This window comes from Falco cherrug, chromosome 8 (assembly GCF_023634085.1).
Source record: "Falco cherrug isolate bFalChe1 chromosome 8, bFalChe1.pri, whole genome shotgun sequence".
In the NCBI taxonomy this organism is placed as follows: Eukaryota; Metazoa; Chordata; class Aves; order Falconiformes; family Falconidae; genus Falco; species Falco cherrug.
Genome location: NC_073704.1, coordinates 44,670,194 through 44,697,558, shown reverse-complemented (window position 1 = coordinate 44,697,558; position 27,365 = coordinate 44,670,194). Strand labels below are relative to the sequence as shown.

The 27,365-nt window shown below is 57.4% G+C and overlaps 1 protein-coding gene across 4 annotated transcripts in view; it reads left to right on the top strand.

Annotated features, from left to right (window-relative positions):
• Positions 1-27,095, top strand: part of CXXC5 (CXXC finger protein 5) — a 38,231-nt gene extending 11,136 nt beyond the window's left edge. For 3 of the 4 annotated variants that reach the window (XM_055718986.1, XM_055718987.1, XM_055718989.1), the window contains exons 2-3: positions 20,087-21,136; positions 26,081-27,095. In XM_055718986.1, coding sequence (XP_055574961.1) covers positions 20,351-21,136; positions 26,081-26,125 — 831 coding nt within the window. In that variant the 5' untranslated portion in view covers positions 20,087-20,350 and the 3' untranslated portion in view covers positions 26,126-27,095. Of the gene's footprint in view, positions 1-9,090; positions 9,230-20,086; positions 21,137-26,080 lie in introns of all 4 variants that reach the window. The other variant, XM_055718985.1, reaches the window with a different exon arrangement.
• Positions 27,096-27,365: the final 270 nt, after the last annotated feature.

Sequence of the window (27,365 nt, the reverse complement as noted above, 5' to 3'; positions counted from 1 at the left end):
ATTCCTCTCCCCGGAGCCCGGACCTCTCCCCTGGGTCCCTTCCTGCTTTGTGGGGGTGAAGCAGCGCAGTCCTTTCTTCAGGCACGTCCTGGCAGGGTTGACCCCTCCACTGGGGCTGAGCCTTTTTGGGGGGCTGAGCACTGGCTTGGTGATCAAACACTGTTTGGAGGGCTAAGGACTTGTTTGGGGGGTCAGGCATTGTTTTGGGGGGCTGAACACTGTCCTAGAGGTCAAGCATGGGTCTGGGGTGCTAAGCATCCGCTCAGGGGTTCAGTGCCGGCTTGTGGGGGCTTCGCACTGGTTTAGGGGTTGAGCGCTATTTTGGGGAGCTGAGCACTAGTTTGGACATTGAACATTGTTTGGGGGTATAAGCACCATTGCAGGGGCTTGAGAACTGGCTCAGGGGTTGAGCAGTGTTTGGGGGGAGCTAAGCACTGGTTTTGGGGTCAAGCCCTGGTTTGAGGGGCTGAGCACGAGCTTGGGAGTCAGATGGTGGCTTGAGGGGCTGAGCGCTGGCACCACAGCTGGGTAGGCAGCTATTACACTGGGGTGATGTGGGCAGGTCCGGCCACCAATTGCTTGGGCATTTCGCAGCCTGGGGGTTTGGATTCAGCAGTGGCATCTACCAACAGGCTGCCAGGGGCTGCAAGCATCCTGAGAGTGCTGGTGGGGCATACCGCTTGTGCTCCTGCCTTGCACCTAGTGCTGTGAGGCTGAGGCTGATGGTGCTGGGTGGCAATTGTACCTGCTCTCTCTTTGCTCCCTGTCCTCCTCCATGTGTCCTCATGCTGCGGTGGCAGTAGGATGGGGGGGAGCAGCAGGAAGAGCTTGCTCTGGGTCCATTTGCTGACACCAAATGCATGGGCGCATCCTGGCCCTTCCCTACTTCAGTTTTCCTCCTGCAGTGGACTTCTTCCACGGGTCTCCCCCACTGCATCCTGTCTGGCTGCTCTCCCACTGGGCTGCCATGGGGCATCCCTGCGGCAGGAATGGGAAGTAACACCTCATCTCCATGCCCTGCAGCAGGGTGCTGGTACACAGGGCGATGCTGAGCATCCATCTGAATATTCCCCTGGGAGGTGGGGTGTGCTGGTAAGCCTCACCTGGCCAGCTCCGTGTAGGAGCCTGAGCCTGCTCTTCCAGCAGTCCTGGCAGCTGTTGCCAGCCAGGAACTGAATCCACCAGGACCTTCTCCTGGAGCAGAGGTGGCCCTTGGACTGGTAGCCATGCCCGTGCTGTGGTACTGGCGTGCGAGCGGGTGTGTGCATGTGTGCAGGGAGCATCATTCCGTTCCGGCTGAGCTGCTGCTGTTGGAGGCAGGGAGAACTGCATAGTCTCCTTCCCCCGGGGGTCTGCAGGTCCAGGGCAGCATGAAGAGGTGGTAAAGAGGAGCCCAAGGTGTCTCCCAGCCATGGGGCAAGGAAGGGTGCAAGCTCAGTTGTGCTTCACAGGTCATCTTGAACCCTGCCGGTCCTGGGGACTCATCTGTCACCCTGCCTGTGCCTGGGTGGCAGCAGCTGTACCTTCCCCTCTGCCCCAGGGGAGGCTGGGGCACACAGGCCAGGCTTTTCCTGGCACCAGGGCCATGCTGTGTCCTGGGACTTGTCCCTCATGCCATCCCTACCGCAGCACCTGCTCTGGACTGTCGGGCTCCTCCTGGCATTTCCTTTCCTTCTGTGGGATGCAGCCCTCCTCCTCCTCAGGGATGTCCCCTCTCCTCCCGAGGGGTGGGGGACAGATCCAGTCCAGGAGGAGGATGCCTGTGGCTGCATGTTCAGCATCTGCATCAGCAGTGCCTCCCTGCTGTGGGGCTGGGCTCTCTCTGCATCCTGCCATGGGGGTCATGCCCATGCCACGTACCATGGGCTTCCTGGGATGTGGTGGCACTGGCAGGGTGTGATGTGGGTAGAAGGTCCCCTTGAAGGATAGGGAGGAGTGACACCACTGGGGACACTGGTCTGGCCGAGTCCCATCTTGGAGGACAAAATCCTCCTTTTCCCCCCACCAGCTGGCTTTGCCCTGGGACACTGCTACCGGCTGCATCTCCAGCTGACCCCAAAGCTCTCCTGGGGGGTGACCATGGCATGAGGGGCCAGGGGTCTCCCTGCACCCCTCCCAAACTTGCACAGAGACCCCATACTGGAGCTGGAGTCAGTGTCTCACAGAGGGGAGGTGCTCCTGGGTCCCTCAGGAGCAGGTGCACCCTGCTTGGCCCCGCTGCCTCTGAGCACCTGACATAATTTATTTTATCAGGTGGACATAAAAGCAATTGAGAAGAAACTTGGAAGTTCAAGAGGGGCCTAGGGCTGCCTGCGGACTTTGAAGACATGGGTGGGTGCCAGGGGGGCAGAGGCTGGAGCATGGACAGGCACTGCATAACACCGCCGGCTATTTTCCTGGATGCAGCACCCCTCTGTGCACACTTGTACTGGAGTGGCCATGGGATGGAGACTAGCATGAAAAACCGAGTCTGGGTTGCTTAGCATGGGCACATCCCTGCCCTTTCCTTGCTTCAGTTTCCCTCCAGCAACACAGCTCTCCCAGGAGTCTCCCAGCTGCCTCCTGCCTGTAGGGGTTTGGTTCCAGCTGCCCTCCTGCCGGGATGCCATGGGGCATCCTGCCCAGGCAGGCAGGGACGGGCAGGAACGTGGTGCCCTGTGGCAGGGTGGTGCGTACTCGGGGTGATGTGGGTTGCTGAGAGCATCGCTCTGAGTATTCCCCTGCAAGTCTGACCATGAATGTGAGCAGGGGGGCCAGGTGCTCCATAAGACACAACCCCCCAGTGCCCTCCAGGCTGAGGCTGCCCCAAACTCATCTCACAGGTGGAAATAGCTGCAGAGCAAGGAGAATGCTTGGCCACATCCCTGCCCAGCTCGCCTTCAGCCGCATCCTGGCTATAGGGCTGTCTTGCTCTAGAGGGACCCTGCAGCAGGGGCCCCCGGCCAGGCTTTGTGCCGGCGGGGGGGGTGTGTGTGGGGGGGTGTGCTGCAGCGTGTAGGAAATCACGTGGTTTGGGGACCTGGGGCTTTACGGGAAGTGAGGGTTGAGGCGAGGGTGGAGGGACCCCCGCTGGGCAGCTCACATCCCGCCTGGGGGGCAGCTTTGCCGATGTTAAGCTCAGAATTGGGCCCCCAAACCAGCTGCCCCGCGGCGGCTTGCCGGCAGCGCGGGGTGAAGGGCGGCGGGGGGGCGATGAGCCGCCATCCCTCCCTGGAGCAGATGGTCCCTCGGCAGCAAGCTGCCCCTTCCGCATCGATTACCCGGCTTGGCCGTTTAACGATTGCTTTCCGGGGTTAATTAAACTCTCCTCGCCGAGGGCTGCTGTGCGGTGGGGCCCTACCTGCCTGCAGCTTTGACAGACAGACCCCCCCCCCCCCCGACAGCCCCCCGACACCCCCCAAGAAGCGGGGGCTGTGCCTCTGGCTGGGGCTGGGGTTTGCTTCCAAGCTAAACCTCGCCCTTGCTATCCACCCACCCTGGAGCACGGCAGGCGTGCCAGGAGGATCGCTGCCGGCGGCTGCGCTTCTCTCCAGGGCATCCGGAGCAAGGTCAGCTGCCGAGCGCAGCCACGTCCCTCCCCGGGCAGCCCGGGGTGCTGTCGGAGAGGCAGCCCAGCACCTTCCCCCCCCGACACACTGTTTTTTCAGCGGTGGTCCCTGCAAGCTTGCTCCTGTACAGTTTGGGCTGCAACTGACTGCCTCTCTTATTTGCAATGATTTTGGAGAAAGGCGTCGAATATTTGGCAGGCAGACAGACGGTCACTGTGGAGCAGCGTGGTTTGCAGAGCAGGTCGCCAGCCCTGCAATTGTTGGGAGTTGCTGCTACTTGCATATCTAAATATGCCCTTTCAGCGGGCGCTCTCAGTCGAAACTGCCATCTTTTGCCTCATTGTCAACCTCGGCGAGGTTACGCATCGTTTGCTGACTCACAGCCTCCTGCTCTAATTACTCGTCTCCCCTCCCTGGAGCCGCCCGGCCAGTCCCAGCACATTGCATCTCACTGCCCGGCTGTGCTGCTTGCTGTGGGGGCTGGAGCTGGGGCACCCCAGGCAAACCCCCTCCCCGCACCCATCCCTGCCCACTGGCATCGCAGCTCCAGTCCCTGAGTGCAGCCGCAAGCAGCTCTCCTGGTCGCCTGGTCCGGTATCCCACTGCTTGCGCCCCCCCTGAGATGGTTTTGGGGTGCAGCTGGGGGGGCTGGTGGGCACGCACATGGCGTTACCCGACCCATCATCCAGGCGCAGTGCTAGGGGGGTTTCAGGGCTGGCTGCCTTACCGGGCATCCTGCCAGGCATCACCCTACCGAGGGGTGTTCGCTCCTGCACACGCCCTCTGGGGTCCCTTCGAGCATCCTGGCCACACAGCCCCCAACCCACCCCTACCCCCACCCCCTTGGTGAGCCGGAGCCTGGCCTCCCCCTCGGCAGCAGTGGTGGCTGGGACGAGCCATGCACTAAACCCGTTAGCTGAGCCTCTTTGATCCCCATCTGATATGATCAGCCGGCCAGTAAGCTCTCAGCTGGGCCCAGCGTGATTTCCAGTGTCGCAGCTATTCGAACAGACGCCGCGATTACTGCCAGGGTCGGGCTGGTCCCACTTCTTGTCCTGCTCCTCTGCGCTGACTGGGGCTCCTCTCTGCCCAGAAACAAAGCTGCAAAGGAAAGATCCAGCTCTGCCCTTAACAGCAACAACAATTTAATATTTATTATTTATATTTTTATATTAATACTAATAAATATTTATTATTTAAATATCCCCTCCCCCATCCTGGGCTTGCCATCACGGTGTTGTGCTGGTGGGAAGAGCCTGCTCTGTGCCCCGGCAGCTCGCTTCTGGGAGATTTGCACCTTCCAAGAAGAGGCGACCCAAACCCACCCATCCCAGCAAGCCAGATGGGTACAGGGGCTGAAGTTGGCTTTAATTAATTTAATTTTTATCTCCCTCCACGTTTGGGCAGTAATATTGGGGTGGAAACAACATCCCTGCAAATCCATCTTGCTAACAGAGGTGAAACCAAGCCGGGTAATCCGGTGGTAACAGCAGCACTTCAAGCCGGGTAATGCAGTTGCGCTCGCCGTGGAAGAGAAGATATTTTATTTATTTATATATCAAGAGAAAAAAAAAAAAACATATATGTGTTTGCACAGGCTTCTGTCTGTCACAGAATGGTACAACCACGCATCTTATCTCGTAAAGCCATATTTTGGCCCTTTTTTTTCCCCCAAGAAAGTGAATTTTAAGCACCGGGAGACAGTGATGGTTTCTTTGGAGCTGTTACGATCTGCCATGTACAATAAATCCGTCTTAGTTTGTGGATTATTGGCCCAATAGACCGTAACAGCTCTGTCAGCCCCTCCTGGCATGCTGTGTCCAGCAAGCTCAGCCTTCTGTGGGTTTTCCTTTCTTTTTTTTTTTTTTTTTTTATTTTTTAGCAGAAATTTGCTAAGGATTTTTCCATGCTGTGTGCATGTACAGCAGCTGATATGGAAATCACAGGAGCTCAGTTGCGTGCCCAGGTTTTGGGGTTTTGAGTTTTTTATGCTTTTTTAAAAATGTATTTCCCCCTCTGAAAATACCCAAAGGCACGAACTTGCACGCTGAAGTTCAAGCCCCCAAAATACGATGAAGCAGGAAGGCAGATCTGTCCCTGCCAGAGCGCAGCAGGCTGGTGAGGGGCTGCCTTGGGTCGGGCTTGTTGGGGATGGGGTTTTGCTGCTTTCCAGCAGGATTTTCCCTGGACAGCCCCGCTCCTGCCAGCCGTCCGTTCCTGGTCCCCTGTGCTTGATCCAAGCCTGGAAAAACAGGATTTCCCAGGGATGGTGTGGGATGATGTGCTGGCCCCTCCCTCTTCACCAGGCAGGGTGCTGTGTGGCACATGCTCCTGTCACCCCCAGCCTGAATTTGAGTGGGGTCCCTCTGGAGAGGGGGGAACCTGCAGCTGGTCCTGCCCTGATCCTGCCCCAAACCCAGGCTCCCCTGGTCGTGCAGTGTGGGCTTAGCACGACCCTGGGTGATGCAGTGGGGTGAGATGTGGGGTGAAAAGTGGGGTGCAGGCATAGGGTGAGCCGTGGAGGGGAGGCACAGGATGCCAGTGTGGGGCACAGGTGTGGGGCACAGGTGCAGACATGGGGTTCAGGCACAAGGCACAGGCATGGGGTGCTGGTGCAGGCATGGGGCACAGGTGTGGGGTGAAGTTTGGGGTGCAGGTGTTGGGCACAGGCATGGTGTGAAGTATAGAGTGCCAGTTACAGGTGCAGGTGTGGGGTGCCAGTGCAGGCGCAGGTGCAGGCATGGGGGTGTGGGTGCTGGCACAGGCAGCAGCGGGTGTACTGGTTTGCCCTCTGCCACCAGCTTGCCTGTGCCCCTCTCTCCCTGGGCCATTCCCCTCTTGCCCAGTACCTGTGGGCTCTGCTCTCCCTGGAGGTTGCCAGCAGCCAGTGGCATGGGTTGGGGAGACTGGATCTGCTGTGGGGCTGGGGGACACACATGTCTGCCTCTGTCCTTGAGGCTGAGCAGGGGACACCTGCCTGGAGGAGGGCACATGGGATTTGGGATGGAGCAGGCTGAGTGCTCGGTGCCATCAGCGATAGCTCATCAGGACAGGGCTGGCAGGTAGTCCCCACCGTGCCAGGGATGGCTGGTGTTGGTGGTGCCACGGGGGGCTGCTGGCCGGCGGTGCCTTTTAAGTCCCCCCAGCCCCTGTGCTGGGGGAGCAGCTCTGGTCCCAGCAGCTCTGTAAGCCCATTAAGAGCTCAGGGAGCCTTACACCTCGGGGGTCTGCAGGAGGGACTTGCACTAGTTCAGCTTAAACCCCTTGAGCTGAAGCAGGGCTGCCTGCTGCGGGGACATGAGGACGTCCATGGCCATCCTCCAGAGACACCCGTCCTGAATCCCCTGTGGGTACCGGCTGCTTCCCTTGGCCACGAGGGACGGTGCAATCTTCAGCCCTGGGAGTTCCCTGCTGTGGGGTTTTGGCTTTGATGCATTGTTAAAATGCACTGTTGGGGTAAAAAAGTACCTCTTTCTCTGCAAAATCCTTAAAGGAGGATCCTCCTTCTCTGGGTGCTGTGGTTCAGCTTCGTGGTGTGTAGGGAAAAGATGTGGGGAGGGCATGTGGGTCCATCCAGGGTGCACAAGGGTGGGGAAGCCACACTGGTCAAGGGGAACCTGGTCAGGAATTTCTGGGGAATTTTTTCTACCTTTACCTGGATGTGCCCTATCTTAAATGTGTCAGAAACTACCAAAAGAGGAAAAAACCTCCAAGGATGGGTTCTTTGTGAAGCCCTTGGGATGGAAATGTGCCTTCCTTGGCTTTGTGAGCACAGCATTGCCCACAGCCTGCCCTCAGTCACACCTTGGGTTTGTTGATCACTTGCCAGAAGACCAAGGAAGGCATTGTGGACAGTCCCTAAAATGCTGGTAGCTCATCCGAGCCGCAGGCACAGGTTTCTTTCTGCGTGATCCACCGCCTGCATGGCCAAGTTCCCCAGTGCTCCTGCTCACTGGGGGATGGAGATGGCAGGGGCTCCTTGCCCAGCTTGCCCCCACAGCCCCTGCTCATCCCCCGGGCTGGCTCGGGCTCATCCACCATGGAGCATGTCACTGAGGGCAAGGTGCAGGACTCCCTGGCATGGCAGTGCCAGCATGGGGAAGAGGGAGGAGATGAAGCAGGCTGGAGAAAGCAGCAGGTGGAGGAGGATGTCCATTGTGGAAGTTAAGAGCAGGCGGTGGGGACACCAACCCTCTGGGTTGGTGGCTCATGCACTGGTGACCCTTTTCCTCCCATCTTGGGGGCTTGCCAGTGCTGTGGCAGGAGGTCCTGTCTGGAGATGGGGATGTGGGTGCTGGGTTTCAGGAGGGCATGGGATCAAACCCTTCCTCATGGGTGAAGGAAGATGTTTCTCTTTAAGGGGGTTCACAGTCTAACAGGCAGGTCCCTGGGGGAGGCTGGGGGCTCTGATCCCACCCTAGGCTGGCTGGAGAAGGAGTGGACCACCACGGTGCAGGCACCAACTGTGACAACCACATCCAGCTTGTTCCTTGCCATTCCAGCTTGGCACCTTGTTCCTCAGCTTTTGAGGAAGTGAGTAAAGGCAGAAGCATTGATACCTAACTCAGAGCTTGGGGCCAAGAAGGACCAGTGAGTCCAGGAGGATGCTTGCACCCTGTAATCGGGTCCCTTCAAAGCACATCTCCAGTGCGATTAGCTCATCACATCAGGACCTTTCCAGCTCCCGCCATGCAGTGTTTCCTTTATGCTCAAGGCTCGATCTTGTGGCTGTTCCCTACCTTTTTCTGTGTTGTGACAACTTTTAGACAGGTTTTTCCATGTTGTGGTCATGTGTAGAGTGAACCCCTCTGTTTCTTACTGTGTGTCCTGCAGCTCTTTCATCTGTGGGTCCCCCTGTCCTGACCCATGTCATGGCTGGTGGTGACACCTTCCCGCTTCCCAGGGCCTGAACTCTGCTTGTTGGCTGTCTTGTGGCTGGTTCTTTGAGATCTGCGAGCTTCACCATCACACTTGTGCTTTTTTTGGTAGGGCACAGTGCGTGTAGTTGAATTACTGCAGAATCAGAGAATGGGTTGGGTTGGAAGAAATCTTCAAAGATCATCCAGTCCAGCCCCACTGCCATGGGGCGCATGGCTCTGTCCAACCTGGCCTTGCACACTCCCAGGGATGGGGCATGCACGCTTCTCTGGGCAACCTGTGCCAGTGGCTCACCACCCTCATTGTTAAATATTTCTTCCTTATGTCCAACCTAACCCTACTCCTCTTCCAGTTTAAAATCATTGCCGCTTGTCCTGTCACAACAGGCCTTGGTGAAAAGTCTCTCTCCACCTTTCTTATACACCCCCGTCGTACATGGAAAGGCCACAGTAAGGGCTTGCAGCTGTGTGTGAGACACCCACTGAAAATCTAAGCGTTGTGTAGCACAGTCTGAATGCTTTCTGCAGCCAGGCTGGTAGCTGATCAAAGACAGGAGCTGGGTCTTGATACGACCCCTCCCTGCCATGCCACCGCATCCCTGTGGCAGGACTTCTTGTCCCAACAGTTTCCTGGGAACTGTTTTCCTAATGCCCTTTCCCATCAGGTTGCCCAGGATTGCTGTTCTTCCACTTTCTGCTGGCATGCTGCAGGGAAGGAAGGCACCCTTCCTCTTGGGCTGATTCTTGAAGGAGCATCAAGACCCAAGAGGGCTGTTACCTCCTCCAAAGGAGACCTTGTCTTGGGTAGGTGCATCGCCTGTGCTTCTCTGGCCTCAGACGTGTTTGCCCATCTGCAAGCATGGTGTGCGTGGGTGCAGGTCTCCTTCCCATCTGTGGTCCTGGCTGACGGTAAAACTTGGAGCTTATGCCATCATGGGTGGTGACCACTGAAGCTGGTGTCATGACATCTTGCCACAACAGCCAGGGCAGGGCACCCCAGGAGTGCCCCAGTGCGAGGGCTTACCGAGATGTGGTGCAAACCATCCCTGCAGCTGTGACAAGCTGGTTGCTCCCTGGGTTCCAGCAGGTATGAAAGGGAGGAGCATCACTGGGTGTAGTGCTATGACTACCTGTCATGGAAAAGCCAAAGGGGAGGAGGAGGGCAATGAGGGTCGCAGGAGACCTGAAGACTGCTGAAACCAGCGTCTGAGGTGTTCCCTGGAGTAAGCCAAAATGATAGAGCATCTGCAGAGCCTCACAGTCACTGAAGGTGTCGGCAGCAAGTGGCCCCATCCACTGGTACCCACTGGCCTTCTGGCAGAAGGCTTTTCTCCACCCAGGTCTCCAGCACCATCCTCTTGCTCAGCATCTCCCAGCCCACCACGCAGAGCCCAGCAGGTCCCACTCAGCTCACCTGTGGTGTCTTGAGTTGTCCTGGGCTCTCTGGTTCCACCCCTACCACCTCTGGCAGGATCCAGCTCAGTGCTGGGGTCACGGGTGTCCTCTTGGTTGCTCCAGGGATGGGGAAGCTCCTGGGGTGCATGGGTGAGCTTGGGTGAGTGCTTGTGTCCAAGCTAGAGCACGTCAGGGTTTGCTCTCTATTATTCTGGATCTAAAAGGAAAAAAAGTGATTGCTTTTCCCAGTCCCTGCATTTCCTGAGAGCAGCCTAGTTCCTAGCTTATCTTCAGACAGCCTCAGGGGTATTCCCTTGGAGTTTGGGAGTTTAATCAGGCATTGCTGGGGCATGTGAACTCTGTGTCGAGTTGCTGTTCCCATGGAGGGGAGCGCTTCTTGCAGATATTTGGGTTGGCGTGCCTGGGCTGGGGGCTGGGCTGGCTGGGAACACGCTGCTGCTCCTTTTTCTGGGGATGTGATGGGGAATGGCCGGGGGTTGATGATCCGCCTGGCCAGGGGTGGCTTGTGGGCAGGATGCTGGCAGAGGCTGTGGGCAGGGCGGCTTCCCAAGGACAACCCCGCAGTGGGGCTGGCTGTGCTTGGATGCTCTGGTTTGGCCGCAGTGGGAGGGAGCTTTCGTCCCTTCCAGCCCTGCCTCTGCCACCTGCCTCTTTTCTGAACCCATGGATTTTCCTTGCAGCATCCTGGGCGGGGTCCACTGGTCCCCACCATCCATCCTGACCTTGTGCCCTCCTCCAGGCCCTGGGGCTGCTCTGGCCCCTTCAGCCCTGACCCAACTCTGCCACTTATTTTATTTCTGGTGATTCTGAATTCAGCAGAGAATCAGGACCCGGGTGGAAATGCCCGATGCCGGGCTCTGTTTCACCAGTGAAATCAAGGGCTTTTGTTGCTGGCTCTTCAGCAGGCAGTATTTCTTTTTTTGGGGGCTGGATATATTCCTGGCAAGTAAAATGACGGATGCTCTGTTCCGTTTCCAGTGGCAGTGTTTCAGATTCCTTGCTCCAGGGCAGGAGCCGAGCGAACTCCGATTCCGGAGCAGCTCTGGTACCTTGGCAGCTTAAAGGCCATGGGGTTTGCTTGAATGACAAGTGCCGCTGAGCACGGGGAAAGCTCGGGAGAGGTGGTTTTGTGTGGTGTGCCCTCCATCTCTTGCAGGAGAAAAAGCCCACCGAGCAGGGAGGCAGCTTTTTATTGTCTTCATATTTCGCAGGCAGCCCAGGCGGTGGTGGAAAGGTGATGCACAGGAGGCTGGTGAGCCCTGCGTTGCTGGCGAGCGGGGATGCTCCCTGAGGCACTGCCGGGGAGGCGAGGAGAGGCGCAAAGACTTGGGGCATGGCTGTGTGTCTTCAACCTAGGAGCTCTTGGATGCCTCTTACCCGGCTCTGCCCGCACCTCCTGCTGTACCCGGCTTGGAGGGATGGGTGTGGATCCTGGCAGCTGGCTGAGCTGCATCCTGCAGCACTGGCGAGCCTGAGCCATTGGGGAGGACGGGATCTGCCAGCAGGGCGTGCCTGCTGGGAAGCTGCAGTGCTGGGGATGAAGCATGAGGGAAGGGGGTCCACAGCCTGGTGGGGGTCAGGGCAGGTCAGAGACCTGCCTTCATGAGGCTCCCCAGCCTTTTTTTGGCCCGTCGGGATGGACCTGAGGCATGTGAGGGTCTGCAGGCAGGGCTTGGGATGGTGCTGGCAGCGGGCAGGGTTTTCTCATCCCTGTCAGAGCTGCCCTGTGCTTTCTTTTGCTGCTGGAGGTGACCCTGACTGCTGCCTGCGCAGGAGGGTGCTGACAGCTGGGCAGCAAGGCCTGCCCCCCAAAACCTCTCAAGCCTCACTGGTCCACTGGGCTTATGGAGTTTACTGGGAGGGATTCCCCTGGGCAGCACGGGAGGCTGTGATGTGTGGGCTGGCCAGCCCCATCGCTGCGGCAAGTTTTGTCTGTGCTGAGCAAGGCTGTGGGGCTGAAAGGAGACCGACCTGGACTCCCTAAGGTCTACAGGGTGCACCACTGCCCCCTCCCAAAGCTGAGCTGGTCTTCTTCCCTCTGCCAAGCCCCTTTCTCTTCTTCCTCCTATTTCCCTCCTGCCAGCAAGGCCAAGGAAAATGCATTGCTGATCAAAAATAACAACTGCCGGCAGATCCAGACAATGGATAAACCCCCAGTGAGGGCGAGGGCGACCCGAATCCTCCCAGAGGAAGACGGGATTATTTGCCGTCCTCTTAGACATCTGTCAATAGCTGTCATTGGCGGACCCGGATGGCTTTCCGATGGTGCCACCGCCTTTCTGGCAGTAAAAGCAATTCCTCCAAAGCAGTCGCCCTGAGGAGTGGGTGCTCGCTGGAGGCTTGGGTAGAATTGCATGCCTTAATTCCACTGGCACATAGGCAGCAGGGACGCAGCCCTCCAGGGTGTTTCTGGTGTCAGCAGCAGAGATGCCTTCTGGATGCCAATGTCTTCTTGAGACTGCAGAGCGGTGGCTGGCTGGGCTGCATGCTCACTGCACCCTTGCTTGTGCATCTCCTGCCCTGCTTCCCTGCACTGTCTTTGTCCATGGGGTGCAGGCACTGAGGTGTTAGCCTTGACCTGCCACCCTGGAGGTCTTATGACTAAATTCCCCACCACTCATTAATGACCAAACTCAAATGCACTGAGCTGGCTCCGGTGCTCTCTCGAGTGTGTGCTTCTGCTGCCAGCATGCTTCTTGCCCACCAGTGGTGACAGTGACACAGGTGCTGGCATGGGTGAATTGGCCTTTCCCACCGCCAGCTCTCCTGGGATCTGGAGCAGACCCTTGGTTTGTGCTGTGCCACCACGGAGCTGCCTAGTGGGATGTGGAGGGGTGATGTTTTGAGAGAGTAGGGAGCACAAGGGGACCTCTCCAGGCTGGGGCTGCTCTTAGAGGTGGCACTTACGGACTTGGGCACCACTGGAAGTGGCACTGATGGATTTGGGGCTCTTCACCATCAAATATTCCCATGTGACAGTGCCTACAACTTTTTTCTTATTTTTAATTAACTTCTTGGAGCTCTGTGCCTGCTGATCAGTCTCTCTGTGACCTGGTTATTGGTTAGACCCCAAGTAATTTATGCTGTAATCGCTCCATCTGTTAACAGGAACAATTCACACGTCTTAGCTTGGCCTTGGTGGGCTGTGTGCGGGCCTGCTGGGGGCGAAGCCTTGTCTGGGATCCTGCAGCCCCTTGTGGTGGCTCTTGGGGCTTCTGCCAGGATGCCCGTTTTTGCTGGCATCTGCCCCTGGGCAGTACCTGCCCCCTACCCACCTGGCCCCAACACCCTAGGGTCATTCAGCCTGGTCTTCTGAACTTCAGAGCCGTGACATCACCTTGGAGACCTGCCTTGAGGGAGGGAACACTGGGGACTAGCTGGACCAAAGAGCTGGGGGTCCCTCCAGGAGGGTCTGGGAGGGCTTTGCAGAGGGCACGGGGTTCTTGCTGGGCTGGGAGTGATGCCACATCTCCAGAATGGCAATGTTAGGCAAGGCGATGCCAAGCTGGGGGGAGTGGGCGAGCAGCAGAGAGCCGTGCCATGGCGCGTGAATGTCAGCTGCTGCTTGGCTGTGAGCTGGGCTCGTGCGAGCTTGGATCTGTTCAATCCCATTTGGAGGGGGGGCACAAGCCAGGGGGGGGGCCTTCCCGAGGCTCAATCTGGTAGGTTTTAGTTACAGTCATTTTAGGATTTGGGCAGCAAATTGGTGCAGCTTTGGCACTGGGGGGAGAAATGGATGAGCGCCGCGGAAGTGAGGCTGCCAAGACTCCCTCATCCCCCCGAACTGGGGAAGGGGGGGGTCGTGCAGGTGGGTGCAGCCCCCAGGCTGAGCAGTGTGGCCGTCACCCGGCTCTCTGGGTAGCAGCTGGGTGAGCGGAGGAGGGGAGGAGGTGCTTGGTGTTGTCCGCAGGGCACCCGCAGCCCTGCAATGCTCGGGTGGACGCTTCAAATCGCGTTATCTCCATAACCGCCCGGCTCTGGCCGCTCCGAGTGGCAGCGGAGATAAGTGGATTTCCAGGGAGCGCCTGGTCGTCTGACATTTAAGACTCCTTAATCCGTAACCACCACCCTGCGGAGGCAGGACGCAGCCACGTTTCCCGGCCGGGCGGTGTGGGGCTGCCCTGGGCGCAGGTCGGTCCCTGCAGCGGTGGCTCTGGCTGTGCTGGCACCGCAGCTCACCAGGGTGGCGTGGTGTGCTCGGGGCTGGCCGCAGGGTGAGGTTCAAGGATGGGCATGGAAGCAGCAGTGTCCCTGGGGACATCCTTGTCCTCTCCGCAGTGGTAACCTCCTTGGAAGTCCAGGGCGTGTTGGTGATCGTTTCTGCCTTTCTTGGGTACAAGCTGGGCATCCCTGCATGGCTGTGCCATACCAGGATTGTGTGCCAGTGCATTGGGCAGCCCACTGCAGCCATGGGGTTATGTGGGGAAACCCACCACCAGTGGGGGAAAAATATGTCTTGGATGGAGCGCTAGCATAGGGAGCCCACCTGGCGAGGTGACATCACCTCCTGCCTGCTCAGCTGGGCACCTGCAGGACAGTGGCATGGCCTCACCTCACCGTGCCTGGAGGGTGTGCTTGGCAGGGCACGTGTCTGGCCCTTGGTGGCTGGGCTGTGCGTGCATCCAGGGCTGCTCTTGGGAGGCATCACCACAGCAGAGCGGCTGCCTGCAAGGAAGAGACGGGTGAAAGCCACTCTGTGCACCATGATGATTTGCCATCTGCTTCCAGGGCTAACTCCAGATGCTGGATTTAATCTTCCATAGCCTTTTTAATTCAGGAGTTGGCTTCTTAACATCCCTCAGTGCCACCTCAGCAGCAGAGATGAGCAGAGTGGCTGCCACAACTGGCCCTTCGAAGGATGTCCTGGAGCACGGGAGATGAACTATATCCACGCGAGTTGCCCATCTGGCAGTCCGTCGTACCTCTGGCTTGTTAACCTGCAAACACCCAGGGCGAGGCTTAGCATTTATAACACCACTCAAACCTCTACCAGGCCTTGGTGTCCTCTCCTGATGTCTGGATAAAATTTGGTGGGCGATGGTGACTTCCATGGTGCATCCAGGAGTCGATCTGGCTGGACCAGTTTTTCGGAGGATGAACTGGAAGAGCAGAGCTTGGAGGCTGTTGGGTTGATGGAGGCAATGGCTTGCAAACAACAAAATGAAGGACATCCTTTGCCTCAGGGTGCCTGGTTACCAGGCACAGCGTTCTTCCTGAATGGGTGTCCCAGAGGGATGTTCAGCCTTGGGAGATCACAGCTTGATTTCTCTCTTCATTCACCTCATTTCCCCATGTGGCTTTCATAGAAGCAGCAGCCCAGAGGTGATGGTGCCATGGGTCTCTGCCCTGCCAGCAGTCCCAGTGGCCAGTTCTTCCCTGGCTGAGTCCCTGGAAGCTCAAGACTTGATGGTGCTTCCTAGTGTGGTTGGAGAGGTCCAGTAGCCCTTCGGTCTGGTGCCTGCTGCCTGACTTGTGGTCGATGAGGCTGTGATGAGACGTCACTGCTGGCTTTCAGTTGACCTGTGTCACCTGGTGGAAAGACCAGCAGGTCTGACTGCTGTGGAAATTGAGTACCTGGGAGCTGAGTCAGGTGTTGTGGTGCTGGGATTGGAGGAGCTTTGAATCTTCTTCTGGTGGTGCTTGTTCTCCTGAACCTTTGACCTGGGTTGCAGCTAGACCCTCTGACCCTACAGGGTGCTACAGGGTGGTGGTCCTGTTCTACCTGCTGGCTTTGCTCATCCTAGGGTGTGTTTCAGACACCAGGAGCCTCAAGGGTGTCTTAGGATGCCCCATGCATTGCTCCCACCACCCATGGCTCCGGAGTCCTGCCTATCCCTCGGTTTTGTCCATGACTGTTGGCCAGGGTGGCTGGGGAGCACGGCCTCTGGAGCAGTAGCTCTAGCTGGGATGGTGCCTTCAGCTGCAGCATCCCTCAACCTACATCCTTCTTGGGATGCCTTGGAGAGGGGCAAGTGATAGTGGTGGATGTCCTCCTTAGGGCTGCCTGTGGTGCAGCTGAGTCTGTCCATTTGTCCATCCGTTTGTCCGTCCATCACCAGGGCTTTGCTAGGGAGGTGGGCACTGCTCTGGGCAGACAGCCGCATGGCGAGGGGAAGGAAGCAGGGACAAAAACCTGGTGGAGGGGACAATTACTGCCTTTCTCAAGGCTGAAAAGATGCCGGGGTCCCTTCCGTCCTCATCCTCCGTCTGCTTCGGCTGGACAAAGCCACCGCCCCCAGTGCCCACCCAGCGCCCAGGGATTAGAAAAAAGCCGAATTTTTATATTCTCCCTTTGTCTCTGGAGCCCGGGAGCAGCTCGGCTCTGGCTTTGCTGCTTTCTTCTCTCTTTACAGCCGTGTCTGTGCACGGCTGACGGCACGGCTGACCAACTGGCAGCTTTTCCAGGAGGAGGTTGATTTATTTAAAATTAAAGGAAAGCAGAAGTTCTTTCTTGAAGACGAAGACTTTTTACATCGCAGGAGCTGATGGCTTTCCAGCGATGCAGTGAAATAACACAGGGGAGCGGGCTGGAAATCGCAGCTTGTCATTTTTTTGTGAGAAGCAAAGCTCCTCTCCTGCTCCCGTCTGACGGTAAATGGTGCCCGCAATCAGGGATACTCTTAGTCCATCAGCTGGTGATGGTTTCTCTGGATGCTGAACTACCAGAGATCCTTTTGCAACCTTTATTTTTCCTGGCGCTGCTAGGACTATTACAGCACGGTCCTATGAGGTCAGCCTGTGTGTCAGGATGGAGGGAGCCCCGGGGCAAAGCGAAGAGGGGCTGTGGGGTGGTGCTGGGCTGAGCTTTGGGGGGAAGCCCTGGGCTGAGCTGCTGGGACACTCTCTGACCCTCTGGGCTCAGGCTGTACTTGGCAGGGAAGTTGTGGAGGGCGGGGAGCAGGGGCTTGCGAAGGGCTGGGAAGCTCCTGAGTGCGGGCTGGGGCCTCCCGACCTTGGTGGTGTCCCCTTGAACCTTGGCGTCCCTCCAGGTTGCTAAGCTGCCCGGTGCAAAGACCCGGGCGAGGGAGCCCATCACGTGCCCCTTAATGCCATGGCTGGGACTAAGCACCTTCTGACAGGGACCCAGATGACGCTGCCCGGCGCCTTCCCCGGGGGATGGGGACCAGAAAAGGGGCAGAAACGGGACGGGGGGGCCCTCATGGTCTTTGCTGGGGTCAATCATAAAGAAGGGATTAAGATCATTAATTCCTCCCCCCGCTGCAGTTAACAACCTGCCTGGGCAGAGGCTGGCGAGGAGCAGCTGAGATGTCTGCTGCGCTGGGTGGTCCTGCAGTGTTGGGCTGTGAGGGAGACATCCCCTTCGTGCAAATTAGCCAGGCACCCCACAGTCCTGGGGTCCCTGGAGGGGGGACTGGCCCGTGCCACCTGGCATGGCAGTGGTGCCCGGTGCCTGCCGCTGCGGAGGAGTGCGGCCCTGGGGGGCTGGAGGGCAGCGCCGGGCCGTTGCAGATGGCGGGAGCTGGCGGAGGCAGAGCAGCAGCCAGGACAATGGTGGGATTGTGCGGTGGCGCCACTCAGCATGGCTCGGCACAGCTCGGCATGGCTCAGCACAGCTCAGCGTAGCACCCTGTGCCAGCAGCTGAGCACCGTCTTGCGTCACTGGGGCTGGGAGGGGACATGGCGGTGTGCCCCTTGTCCCCACAGGCAGCAGAGGACCTGCATCTGGTGGGCTGGGCTGGCTTCGTCCTGCAGGGTCACCTGCTGCGGCAGTGGGTGCTTGGGGAGCCCGTGCTCCAGGCTCTGCAGCCGTCAGCCCCAGTCGGAGGAGGCTGCGACTGGTGGGGGCTTGGAGCTGTTGGCACCCAGTTTATGCAGCAGGGTGGGACTGGCGGGCAGCTGCCTGCTAGTGCCAACTGGGAAAGGCTGACTGTGGAGGAAGATGTGAAGTGATGGAGATGGCGACCATGGCATGCCTCCATCCCATGTCTTCCCCACTTGAGCACCTGGACCCTGCTGCCCTGTGCCATGGGGTAAGGGGGACCCCTCGGCGTGGCAGCAAGATCCACGTGGGCACGACTTGGAATTTTTTTCTGAGTGATGTGGGACGTGCCCCTGGAGAGCCCCGGTAAATGCTACAGCAGCACCACAGCTCGGTGGTTGTGGTGCTGCCAGGCAAGCAGGCAGGCTGGTAAATCCTGGGCAGATCCGTCCTGGCACTGGGCTCCCACGCTGAGCGGGCTGCGGCACCGCGGGCGGAAGAGGCGCAGGGCCGCAGGAAAGGCAGCTGCGGGCAGGCGCAAGATAACACTGCCGCGTGGCTTTATCTCATATCCTCCTGTCCGGTGCTTTTCCTGCTCCGCTCCCTGCTCCGGCCCCAGCACCCGTTGCTTTCGACGTTAAGGTGTGACCCATCCTAACGCCTCCAGGGATGGGACCCCACCTCCCTGGCAGACGGGGATGGGAGCCCCAGCCGCACGGCAGCAGCTCACCCACGCTCCCAGCACCCATTTTGGGGGCACCCCAGCCTCGCCGCCCCCTGGCATCCCCCTGCCCAGAGCGCAGCGCAGTGCCTGGGGAAGGGCTGCTTCCTGCTGCCACAGCCCTCCCTCTCCACATGGCCTGGCCAGCTCCAGGCTGGAACTCAAGCCCTGCATCGATCCGCGCTGCATCTTAAATCAGCTGAAGCAAGCGGTTTTTAGTGTGAGGGTGGGGGGGCTTCTCCGCAGGCAAGCCAGCTCTGGCACTGGGGTGAGACGGCTGCCTTCGTCTGCCAGTACCGTGGTGCTTGGCGCGGTGACCTTGCCCCTGTCAGCGTTTTAATGGTGATGCCTGCAGCTCAGCTGCAGAACTGTGTCCGTAGGGAAGGGCCTGGGCTGTAGCAGGGTTGCGGGGGTTGCGTTGCAGCTCGGCTGTGGTGAAGGGGACACGAAGGGTGATGGATGAGCAGGGTGCAAGTGGTGCAGGGATGCCCCTCACTCTGCTGCATCACCCCTGGGCAGGAGCAAGGGTCCCAGCAGGGCTTTCTGCACATGGCCACATCCTTGCCCAGGCTCCAGAGGGGAAGCTGGCGGGATAGCTAGGGTAGAGGGTGGGGTAGGCGAGTGGCCTCCTCCTGGTGCTGCCCTCCCCCAGCTGCTGCTGGGGTGGGGACGTGGGTTCCTGCTCTGCTAAGCCCTGCAGCTTTTCTCCTCTAAAGCCTGATTACTCTGGCGGTGCCTGTGCGTGCGTGCATGTGTGCTCGGGAGGGGAGGAGGAGGAATTTCACAACAACAAGTGTTCACAGGCACACTGGGCCCAGCTGCCCCAGAGCTGCCCCAGGGACGGTGGCATTGTCCCCGCAGCGGGGAACGGTGCTGAGAGGAGGCTTTTGCTGTTGCTGCCAAGCCCCTGCCGCCGCCAGAGTGGCTGCGTGGCTGTGGTGGGCATGCAGGCAGGGCACGCAGGGCCATGGCCAAAGGTCAGCACTGGGGCATGGAGGTGGCTGTTGTGGCTCCCCGTGGGGTTTGAAGGGGACACCGTGGTTGCCCATGGGGTTTGGTGGTAGATGCCACAGGGGTTTGGAGGCAGATGCTGCAGCTCCCTATGGGCTTTGGAGGTGGCACTGCAGGGGCTTGGAACGGGATGCCGCTTCATCTCTTTCGTGGAGTTTGGAGGTGAAGCTGTAGCTCCCCATGTGGCTTCCTTTCCTTGCCTGGTGTGCAGTGCTGGCCTGGGGACCAGGGTCCAAGGGGTGGAAGAGAAGGAGGAGAAGGGTGAGAGGCTCAGCATGATCTGAGCTGGGTGAGCAGCAGATGTGGAGGGGCAGGGGAGCTGGGGTGCAGCCCTGCAACCTGCTGCCTCTGTGGCACCTGGCCAGGGGGTGCGGGCAACTGCTGGGTGGGGACTGGGGGCCCCTTGCACGATCTCTGGCTGCCAGCGCAGGGACATCCTGTGAACACCCGCGGTCCCATCCGGCACAGGGGCTGCATGTCGCTGGAGCGGAGTAGGGGATGAGCCCCGTGACTTCCCTGGGGCTGCAGTCCCTGGGGGAGGAGAGCTGGGCACAGAAAGCCTTTAAGCATTGGAGTGCCATTGCTACCACGCCAGGACTTCCCCTGTGACCCCCCATTTCTGTCTGGACGGTGACCCTTTTAAAGAGCAGTGGAACGGATCTCCACCGAGGTCCGTTCCCTGGAGTTTCTTTGTTTGCGGCACTGAGACTTTCATGGCAGGGGGAGGAAGAGCTGCTTTGAAAAGCCTGTTGGCTCTTGCCAGTGCTAACTCTCTTTTCTTTTCTACTTCCAGAGCCGCATGTTGTGTACCAGAGCCGCAGAGTATGTTTTTGCACTGAGATCGGCCTGAAGTACTCTGCAGCCGACGCCAGAGGAGACGCCCCATTGATGAGCGTTCCCGTCTGAGCTTTCCCTGGTGGCTGGCGGGCTGGTGCTACTAGAAGGGCTTTGGGGGTCTTTCGCTTTGGCATTGGGGGTGGGGTTTTGGTGTTTGGCTGGTTTTTTTTTTTTTTTTTTTTTTTAATTTTGGGTTTGGTTTTGTTGTGCTCTGGGCACCATGTCAAATTTGGGCTCCCATCAAGACACTGGGAACAAGCCAGAGACGGAAAAAAATAACCAAGATGACTCTCAACCCCCTGTCAACTCCGAGAGGAGGAACAAAAGTGGAATAATAAGTGAACCTTTGAACAAAAGTCTTAAGAAGTCCCGTCCACTCTCCCACTATTCCACCTTTGGTAGCAGCAGCTCGGTAAGCGAACATTCAGAGAAAGGCAACCCCTTAGCTAATGGCAATGAAGCGACTGTGGATAAAAGTCATTCTACCTCAAAGCACAAAAACATCTCTAGTATGCTGAGCAAATTAGACCGGGTGTCGGAGATCTCCTCAGAAGGACAGACCGCCCTACAACAGTTTGCTCAGTCGACAGAAATGCTCAAAAGAGTGGTACAGGAGCATCTTCCTCTAGCAAGCGACCACGGGACTGGTATCTCTGACATGGAGGCAGTCTCAGCTGCAGAGACAATGAACGGCCCCTCTGATTTTCCTTACCTGGGGGCTTTTCCCATCAACCCAGGCCTTTTCATTATGACCCCTGCCGGCGTGTTTCTGGCAGAGAGCGCGCTCCATATGGCTGGCTTGGCAGAGTATCCCATGCAGAATGAGTTGGCATCTGCCATCAATTCGGGGAAAAAGAAACGGAAAAGATGCGGCATGTGCCCGCCCTGCCGAAGACGGATAAACTGCGAGCAGTGCAGCAGTTGTAGGAATCGCAAAACTGGCCACCAGATTTGCAAATTCCGAAAATGTGAAGAACTCAAAAAGAAGCCTTCTGCAGCACTGGAGGTAACCGGCCCCTCTCAGGCACCCTAACCCCTCCTCGGGCTGCACTCCTGGGTTCGGATCTTGCCCTAGATAATAAAACACCTGGTACTTCTTACTTTCTTATTTTTCCCTTTTCCATTAACAGTTGTCACCATGAGATGTGTGCTCTGCCCTGTGCCCCCAGTTCCTGCCCTCCTTGACGCACTGGAGTTGATCGGCTTAGGGGGGAGGGCTGGGGCCTCTCCCTGGGGTCCCCGGCCATGTGGGGAGTAGCTCTCCCCTTTGCAGGCGTGGGCAGCAGTGGGTCTCTGCTTGACTTTTAGCGTTGGCATCCCTTGTCCCCAGTGGGCTGCAGCTTCCAAAGCCAGGGAGTGGCTCCTGACCTGGCAGTCGGGTTAGAGGATGGGGAGGCAGGAGGCGGCTTTTTGGATTGTGAGTAATCGGTGATAGTGATACCTGTGGCCACGTTGCAGCTGGAGCCCAGACCCTTAGCTCACCCTTTGCTCTGAGCAGAAGCACGGCGGTCTGTGGGTGGTAAACAACTGCAGCGTGTCCTGAGCAGCGTCTCCCATGCTGTAGCCATGCCAGGTCTCCCTGGGCCAGCATGTCTGGGGCGGTCAGGATGAGTCCACAAGGTACCAGCTGGGTTTTCCAGTGGTGGCTGAGCTGTGGTCCCTGCAGGCAGCGTGCCTGCTTTGGCACCTGGAGGAGCAGGATGCCCAGATCCTCCTGATGTGAGCCTTTGGGGCGGTACTTGGGCTGTCAGTGCCCACCACAGTCTGCCTATGGATGTTGCCCTTGGCCTCGGAGGGGAGCTGCTGTAAGCTACTGCTGGGTTGGGGTGCCACCTTGTCAGTTCTGCCAGGGAGGTATGATACTCACATGGGGAGCACAGGACGAGTCTGGTGACTTGGGTCATCACACGGGTCTGAAGTGCAGGCAGGGCTGTGGGCAGCTGCTGGTGGCATGGTGTGGCGTGGGTGAGGGCTGGGTGCCAGCAGCACTGGGATGCAATGCAGAGGTGGTGTGTGTGCACGCTGCTCTGGCAGAGCCTGCTTCTTGCCGCACCCCTGTGAGTGCTCTGGGCCAAGACCTGTCTTCTGGGTCCCCCACGTGCTGTGCTTAGGCCAGGTTTGATATTTGTGGGAGGCAATCCCACCGTCAGCTGTGCTGGCATGCTGCTTCCTGCCAGTGAGCGCATCCCTGGAGCCAGCAAAGGCTAAGAAGTCACCCGGGCATCAGCTGGATTGCATATCCTGGCATGAGGGCATTGCCCATCCTCTGTCCCAAAGAGACAACAGACCATTTTCTTAGCCACATTCTACGTTTTTCAATTAGCATCAGCTCTGAATGAATAGTGAAGGGGAAAAAAAAAATCTGTTTGGGCGGTGGGGATGAGGAGAGGGGGACTGTGTCTTTCAAAAACCGCTGTATTGCTAAATTATATTCTTGTTCTAATTTGCTGAGTCAGTGATCTGGAAAAAGGGAAAAAGGGAGAAAAAAAAAAGTTCATCTCTTCCAAAGAGTCCTAAAGCGGGTCAATAGACTCAGAGCTTGCAGAAGCTGGAGGAGTTGCTTCCTTCTCCCAGCACTGCGCTGGGTCTGGGGATGATAAATAGCACTGGGAGCCTGTGAAACGGTCACCCCCTTGACTGGTTTCCCCATCCTGTGGCTGGTTGAGAAACTGGAGCCACTGAAATAGGACTCTTCATGTGATAGAGTTAGGCTCCCCCAGAGATGGGTTCCCATCCCTCCTGGGCACGACCGTGGGTGTGTTGAGGCTGAAAAGAGATGTGCTGGTGGGGATGGATGCCTGGGAGATGTGGGTCACTCCAGGACATCCCTGTCCCCTTTTCAGAGCAGATCTTCCTCTCTCGCAGGGTATCCACTTGCGCCGTGTGTTGACCTTGGTAGGGTTGAACGAGATTGTGGCTGTGTGTGGCTGGGACAGGGATGCTAGGGCCCTGGTTGATGTCCAAAGGTCACCTGCGTCAGTGGCTGGGTTGTTAAACCTCACCCTATGTAACCAGCCCTGGCAATGCGTTGTGTTGGGCCAGCTGTAAGGCAGCTACTGGCACCTGCCTCGTGGTGGAGACCTATCTGGAGGTGGCGGTGGCCAGGATGCAGAGCTGCTGCCAGTTTGGCGGCTCCAAGGACTGCTGGTCCTGATGGGGTGCCATCACACTGTAGTGCTTAATACCAGGACAGGAGCGGCCAGTCAGTGGCCCTTTATATGGGGCTGAAAAATTCACAGGGCTTTGTGAAGCATCATGTGGGGGAGTTGTGCCATTGCCCCGGAGAAGAGCAGCCAGCAGTGGCTCTGGTCTGGCAGCCCAGTGCATCCAGAGGAGCGTCCTTGGAGAGCCTGGACAGGGGCCGCAGCTGTGATTAAACATTGATCTAAAATCAAGCAGTAAAAAAAATAGAATTAAACCTTTATGGTGGCATAAAAAAACGGGCTAAATCCCTCTGCCGCCGTTAAGCTTTATCTGCACATCTACAGAGCCCGAATAACCGGTTGCTGCTGGTGTCCCAGTGGTGGCTGGCTGAGGCTCTAAGACCAGTGAGGCAAGGTGGATGCTTGGAGCAGGCAGCAGCATGTCCCTGCACTGACCAGGCCCCTCCGGGCTCTGCCAGTCCCAGCAACCCCAGGTAATGCCATGAGGGCTGGTGGCCATGCCTGGGCAGGTCACCCTGGGCTTGTCTCTGGAGCTGTAGGTCACATAAAGGCCACAGATAGTCAGGATATGACTGAGCAGAGGTATTCTCCATCCTGAGAAGCCTTGGTGAAGTGCCTTGGTGCCTCAGCTAGTGCTGGTGTGAGGGTCACTGCCACCCTCACATGGGTCTCACAGACAAGAGACTTCTCACCAAGGCCATCATGACAGGACAAGGGGCAGCAGTTTTAAACTGGAAGAGGGCAGGGTTAGGTTGGACATAAGGAAAAAATGCTTTATGATGTGGGCAGTGAGGCACTGAACACGACGCCCAGAGAAGCTGTGGATGCCCCATTGCTGGAAGGGTTCAAGGTCAGGTTGGACAAGGCTTTGAGGAACCTGATCTAGTGAAAGAGCTGCACACAGCAGGGGGGTTGGACTGGATGGTCTGTGAAGGTCCCTTCCAACTCAGGTAATTCTGTGATTCTGTGATCGTGGAGATGAGGGGGTGAGCTATCCTGGGCATCCACATTAGAGCTAGCTGTCCATCTTCCTTTAATAACAAAGGAGCATAGGTGTTCAAGGTGATCTGTATCAGACATCTCCCTCCAGACCCATTAGGAGCTCCCTCTCCCCTTACTCCTCTCTCCTGGGATGATGTATCTGTGTTGGTGGCCCTTGCTAGCAAGTCCGCTATGCTCTGCCCTGCCAGGTCCATGTCTGGTGCCTTGGGCGGCATCCAATGTGGGCAGCATGCTGTGCCGCAGCCCCGTGCATCATCGGCCAGAGGCACTTGTATCTTCCCCAGATGCCTGATTACATATTGCAGAGACCTTTGGGGAAGCGGTGATGCCTGCAGCTCCTTGCTCACTGACTGCCCGAGCTGGGTTTGCCCAGAGGACCAGGCACAGGCTAGAAGCAGGAAGAAGGAGCTGGGCACCACCAGCTCCTGCCCATTATTGCCATTTGCCCCCCTCCCCTTGCGCAAGCCCCATGTTTATCTCGTGGTGCCGATGGAAGTGAGCATGTTGGGGTCCGTCCCACAGGTGTGGGGGGAGATGCTGTCCTGGTTACTCATTGAGGTTTGGTGAGTGTCTTGATCAGAGAGAAGGATCCAATGAGAGCCGTCTGGCTCCTGCGTGGAGTTAGGGACTGGACTGTGGCATGGTTTTGACTCTTGGGACAACACATGGGGTGTCCCTAGCCCTGCACAGGGGCCCGACACTGGGAGTGGGGCTGGGGCTGGCTGTCACCCACACCACCCTGTGGCAGCCCAGACTGCAGCCCTGTGCCCATCACTGCAGCCTGTGGCTTCTTTTCCATTGGTGTCCCTTGCTTGTTTGAAGAGGCAGGAGCCCAAGGGCCCTCTGAGGCATGTGCTCTTGGTGATGATGTCCTATGTGCTGGCTAGCATAACTTGGCCTTCCTCGGGGGCTGTTGGCATTGAGACGTTGTGGCCCTTGCATACTCCACCCACAGTCTCATGAATGCTGAAGAGGCTTCCAACCCCATCCAGCTGGGAAACATGCTGGGCTCTTCTTCCAGAGGATGGCAGAGCTGTTTGGGCTATTGCCCCACACCGCTTCTCCTGGAGGTGGCTTCAGAGGGGTCTCATCTGTTGTTGGGTGCTTTGTTATGTGTGGGATTGAGCCTGGTAGGACTCATCCCTCTTCCCCTGCGAGACGCTGAGAGGTCCTTGCTGGTGCCGCTCTCTTGGGGACAAGGTTGTTCAGCGTGGCTGGGTGGCAGCAGGGTGCTTCCTATGTGTCCTGAGCAGCTCCCAGGCCCTGTGGCCCCAGGCCCAGCCAGCTCACTCCCTGACCCATCTGCTGGCCGGGCTCCTGTCCGCTGGGCGTCTGCCCACCCACGGCAGGGACGGTGGGGGCTGGCAGCGAGGGCCACGACGTGCTGGGCCGTGCCAGCTCACCGCGGCCCGGCCATTGTGCTCGGTGCTGGCTGCAGGGGAAGTTGGGGGCCCCGCCATTGTGCCGGCCGTGGCGCGGGGACGCGGGAACAATGGCCGAGCTGCTCTGCCAGGGAGGGGGGGCCAGCAGCAGGGGGACCCCGTCTCCCTCCTTCTGGCATCCCAGCATTTGCCGGCAGGCTGGAAACCTTGGGATGTGTGGCGGCAACGGGGGATGCTGAGCCTGGGCTGGATCTGTCCCGAGGCCAGTGACCAGGATGCAGGGCAGGGGTGGGAGCGGGGGGTGTGGGCATGCAGCCCTGGTGCCGCGCGGCTGTGCCGGACCCGACCTAACGTCTTGTCCCTTCTTCTTCTATCCCCCTCCCTGTCTCTCTTCCTTTCCAGAAGGTGATGCTTCCTACAGGAGCCGCGTTCAGATGGTTCCAGTAGGAATGGGAATCCCAAAGCTCTGTCATCCAAGTGCAATGTCACTGCTTGCTTGTGTTGTCTCAGGCAAGGGATTTTTGGCTGAAATGAATGGATGCACCTGTGTCTCTTTAGAACCAAAAATATTTTCTCGCAAATCTCATTCCTGTTTTTATAATTTTTTTTTGCGTTCGTTTTAACATCTTCGAGTCCTAGTCAGACATTTAACTGCTTTTCAAATAAAAATAATTAAAAGAAAAAAACAATGGATCTGTAAAGTACCAAGACTTAATAGACAGAGTATGGACAATCAGTTTCTTTCTGTGTTTTGGTGTTGATGTTGTTTATGTGTGAAAGATGCAGTACTTGTGTAGGGAATGTAAATTTACAGTAACCTTTTAAAATCTAGTTACTAATAAGCACTACTGTAATTTAGCACAGTTGTTTAATTGCACCCTCATTTATACTTTTTATTTGATTCTTTCCCATCATACAATAGAGTGGATAGTTTATAGAATGCCTCAACTTCATGTTTATAAATGAGAATATGTTTAAAGCGATGTAGTATCCCTTTTCCTAGCCATTCACCTATGTAAGTTTAACCCGCAAGAGGTTCGGTATAAAAGGTGGAAGAAAACAACTGCTACACAACTGGCAGTCTTTGAAAAAAGAAAAAATAATTAAAAACAAAAAAGAAAAAATGTCAATGTTAGTTTATTAATATAGAACAAGAAACACTGCATACAGAAAAACCTCCTAATTGCAACGGTTTACTCCTAGAAGTAATTTTTGTAAACTTACTGAAGTTAAAATCAAAATAAAAATAATACTGCAGGACCTGTGCTGAAGCAGTTACAAAAAGTGATATTTCTCTCCTGTTCAGATCCCCGTCTCCCCAGCTCTCTCTACATCATTAAATTGAAATGCTGTTTGTAATGTTTTAGCGATCCAGGCTGTTTTTGTGAATAAAATGAATGCATGTTTTGTGTCATGATTTACAGCTTTGTTATTTCTCTCCCACCCCTTTTTCCAGCCATCCAGGCCCCCCAGTGCCGATGGCAGCTGGTCCCCCCGCCAGCCTTTGCCTGCCCGTACCCCGTCCCACCACTGCTGCCTGCCAACTGCAGGGGACCTTGCTGGTGCCGGTGCCGGAGCATGGCGGCGGCTGGCCCGGGTGGGACAGCGTGATGTGCTGAGCTGGAGTCACCCCGGCTGCTAAATCCGCACGGTTAATCCTGGCAGCGGCTGGGCTAAGCCAGCCCCA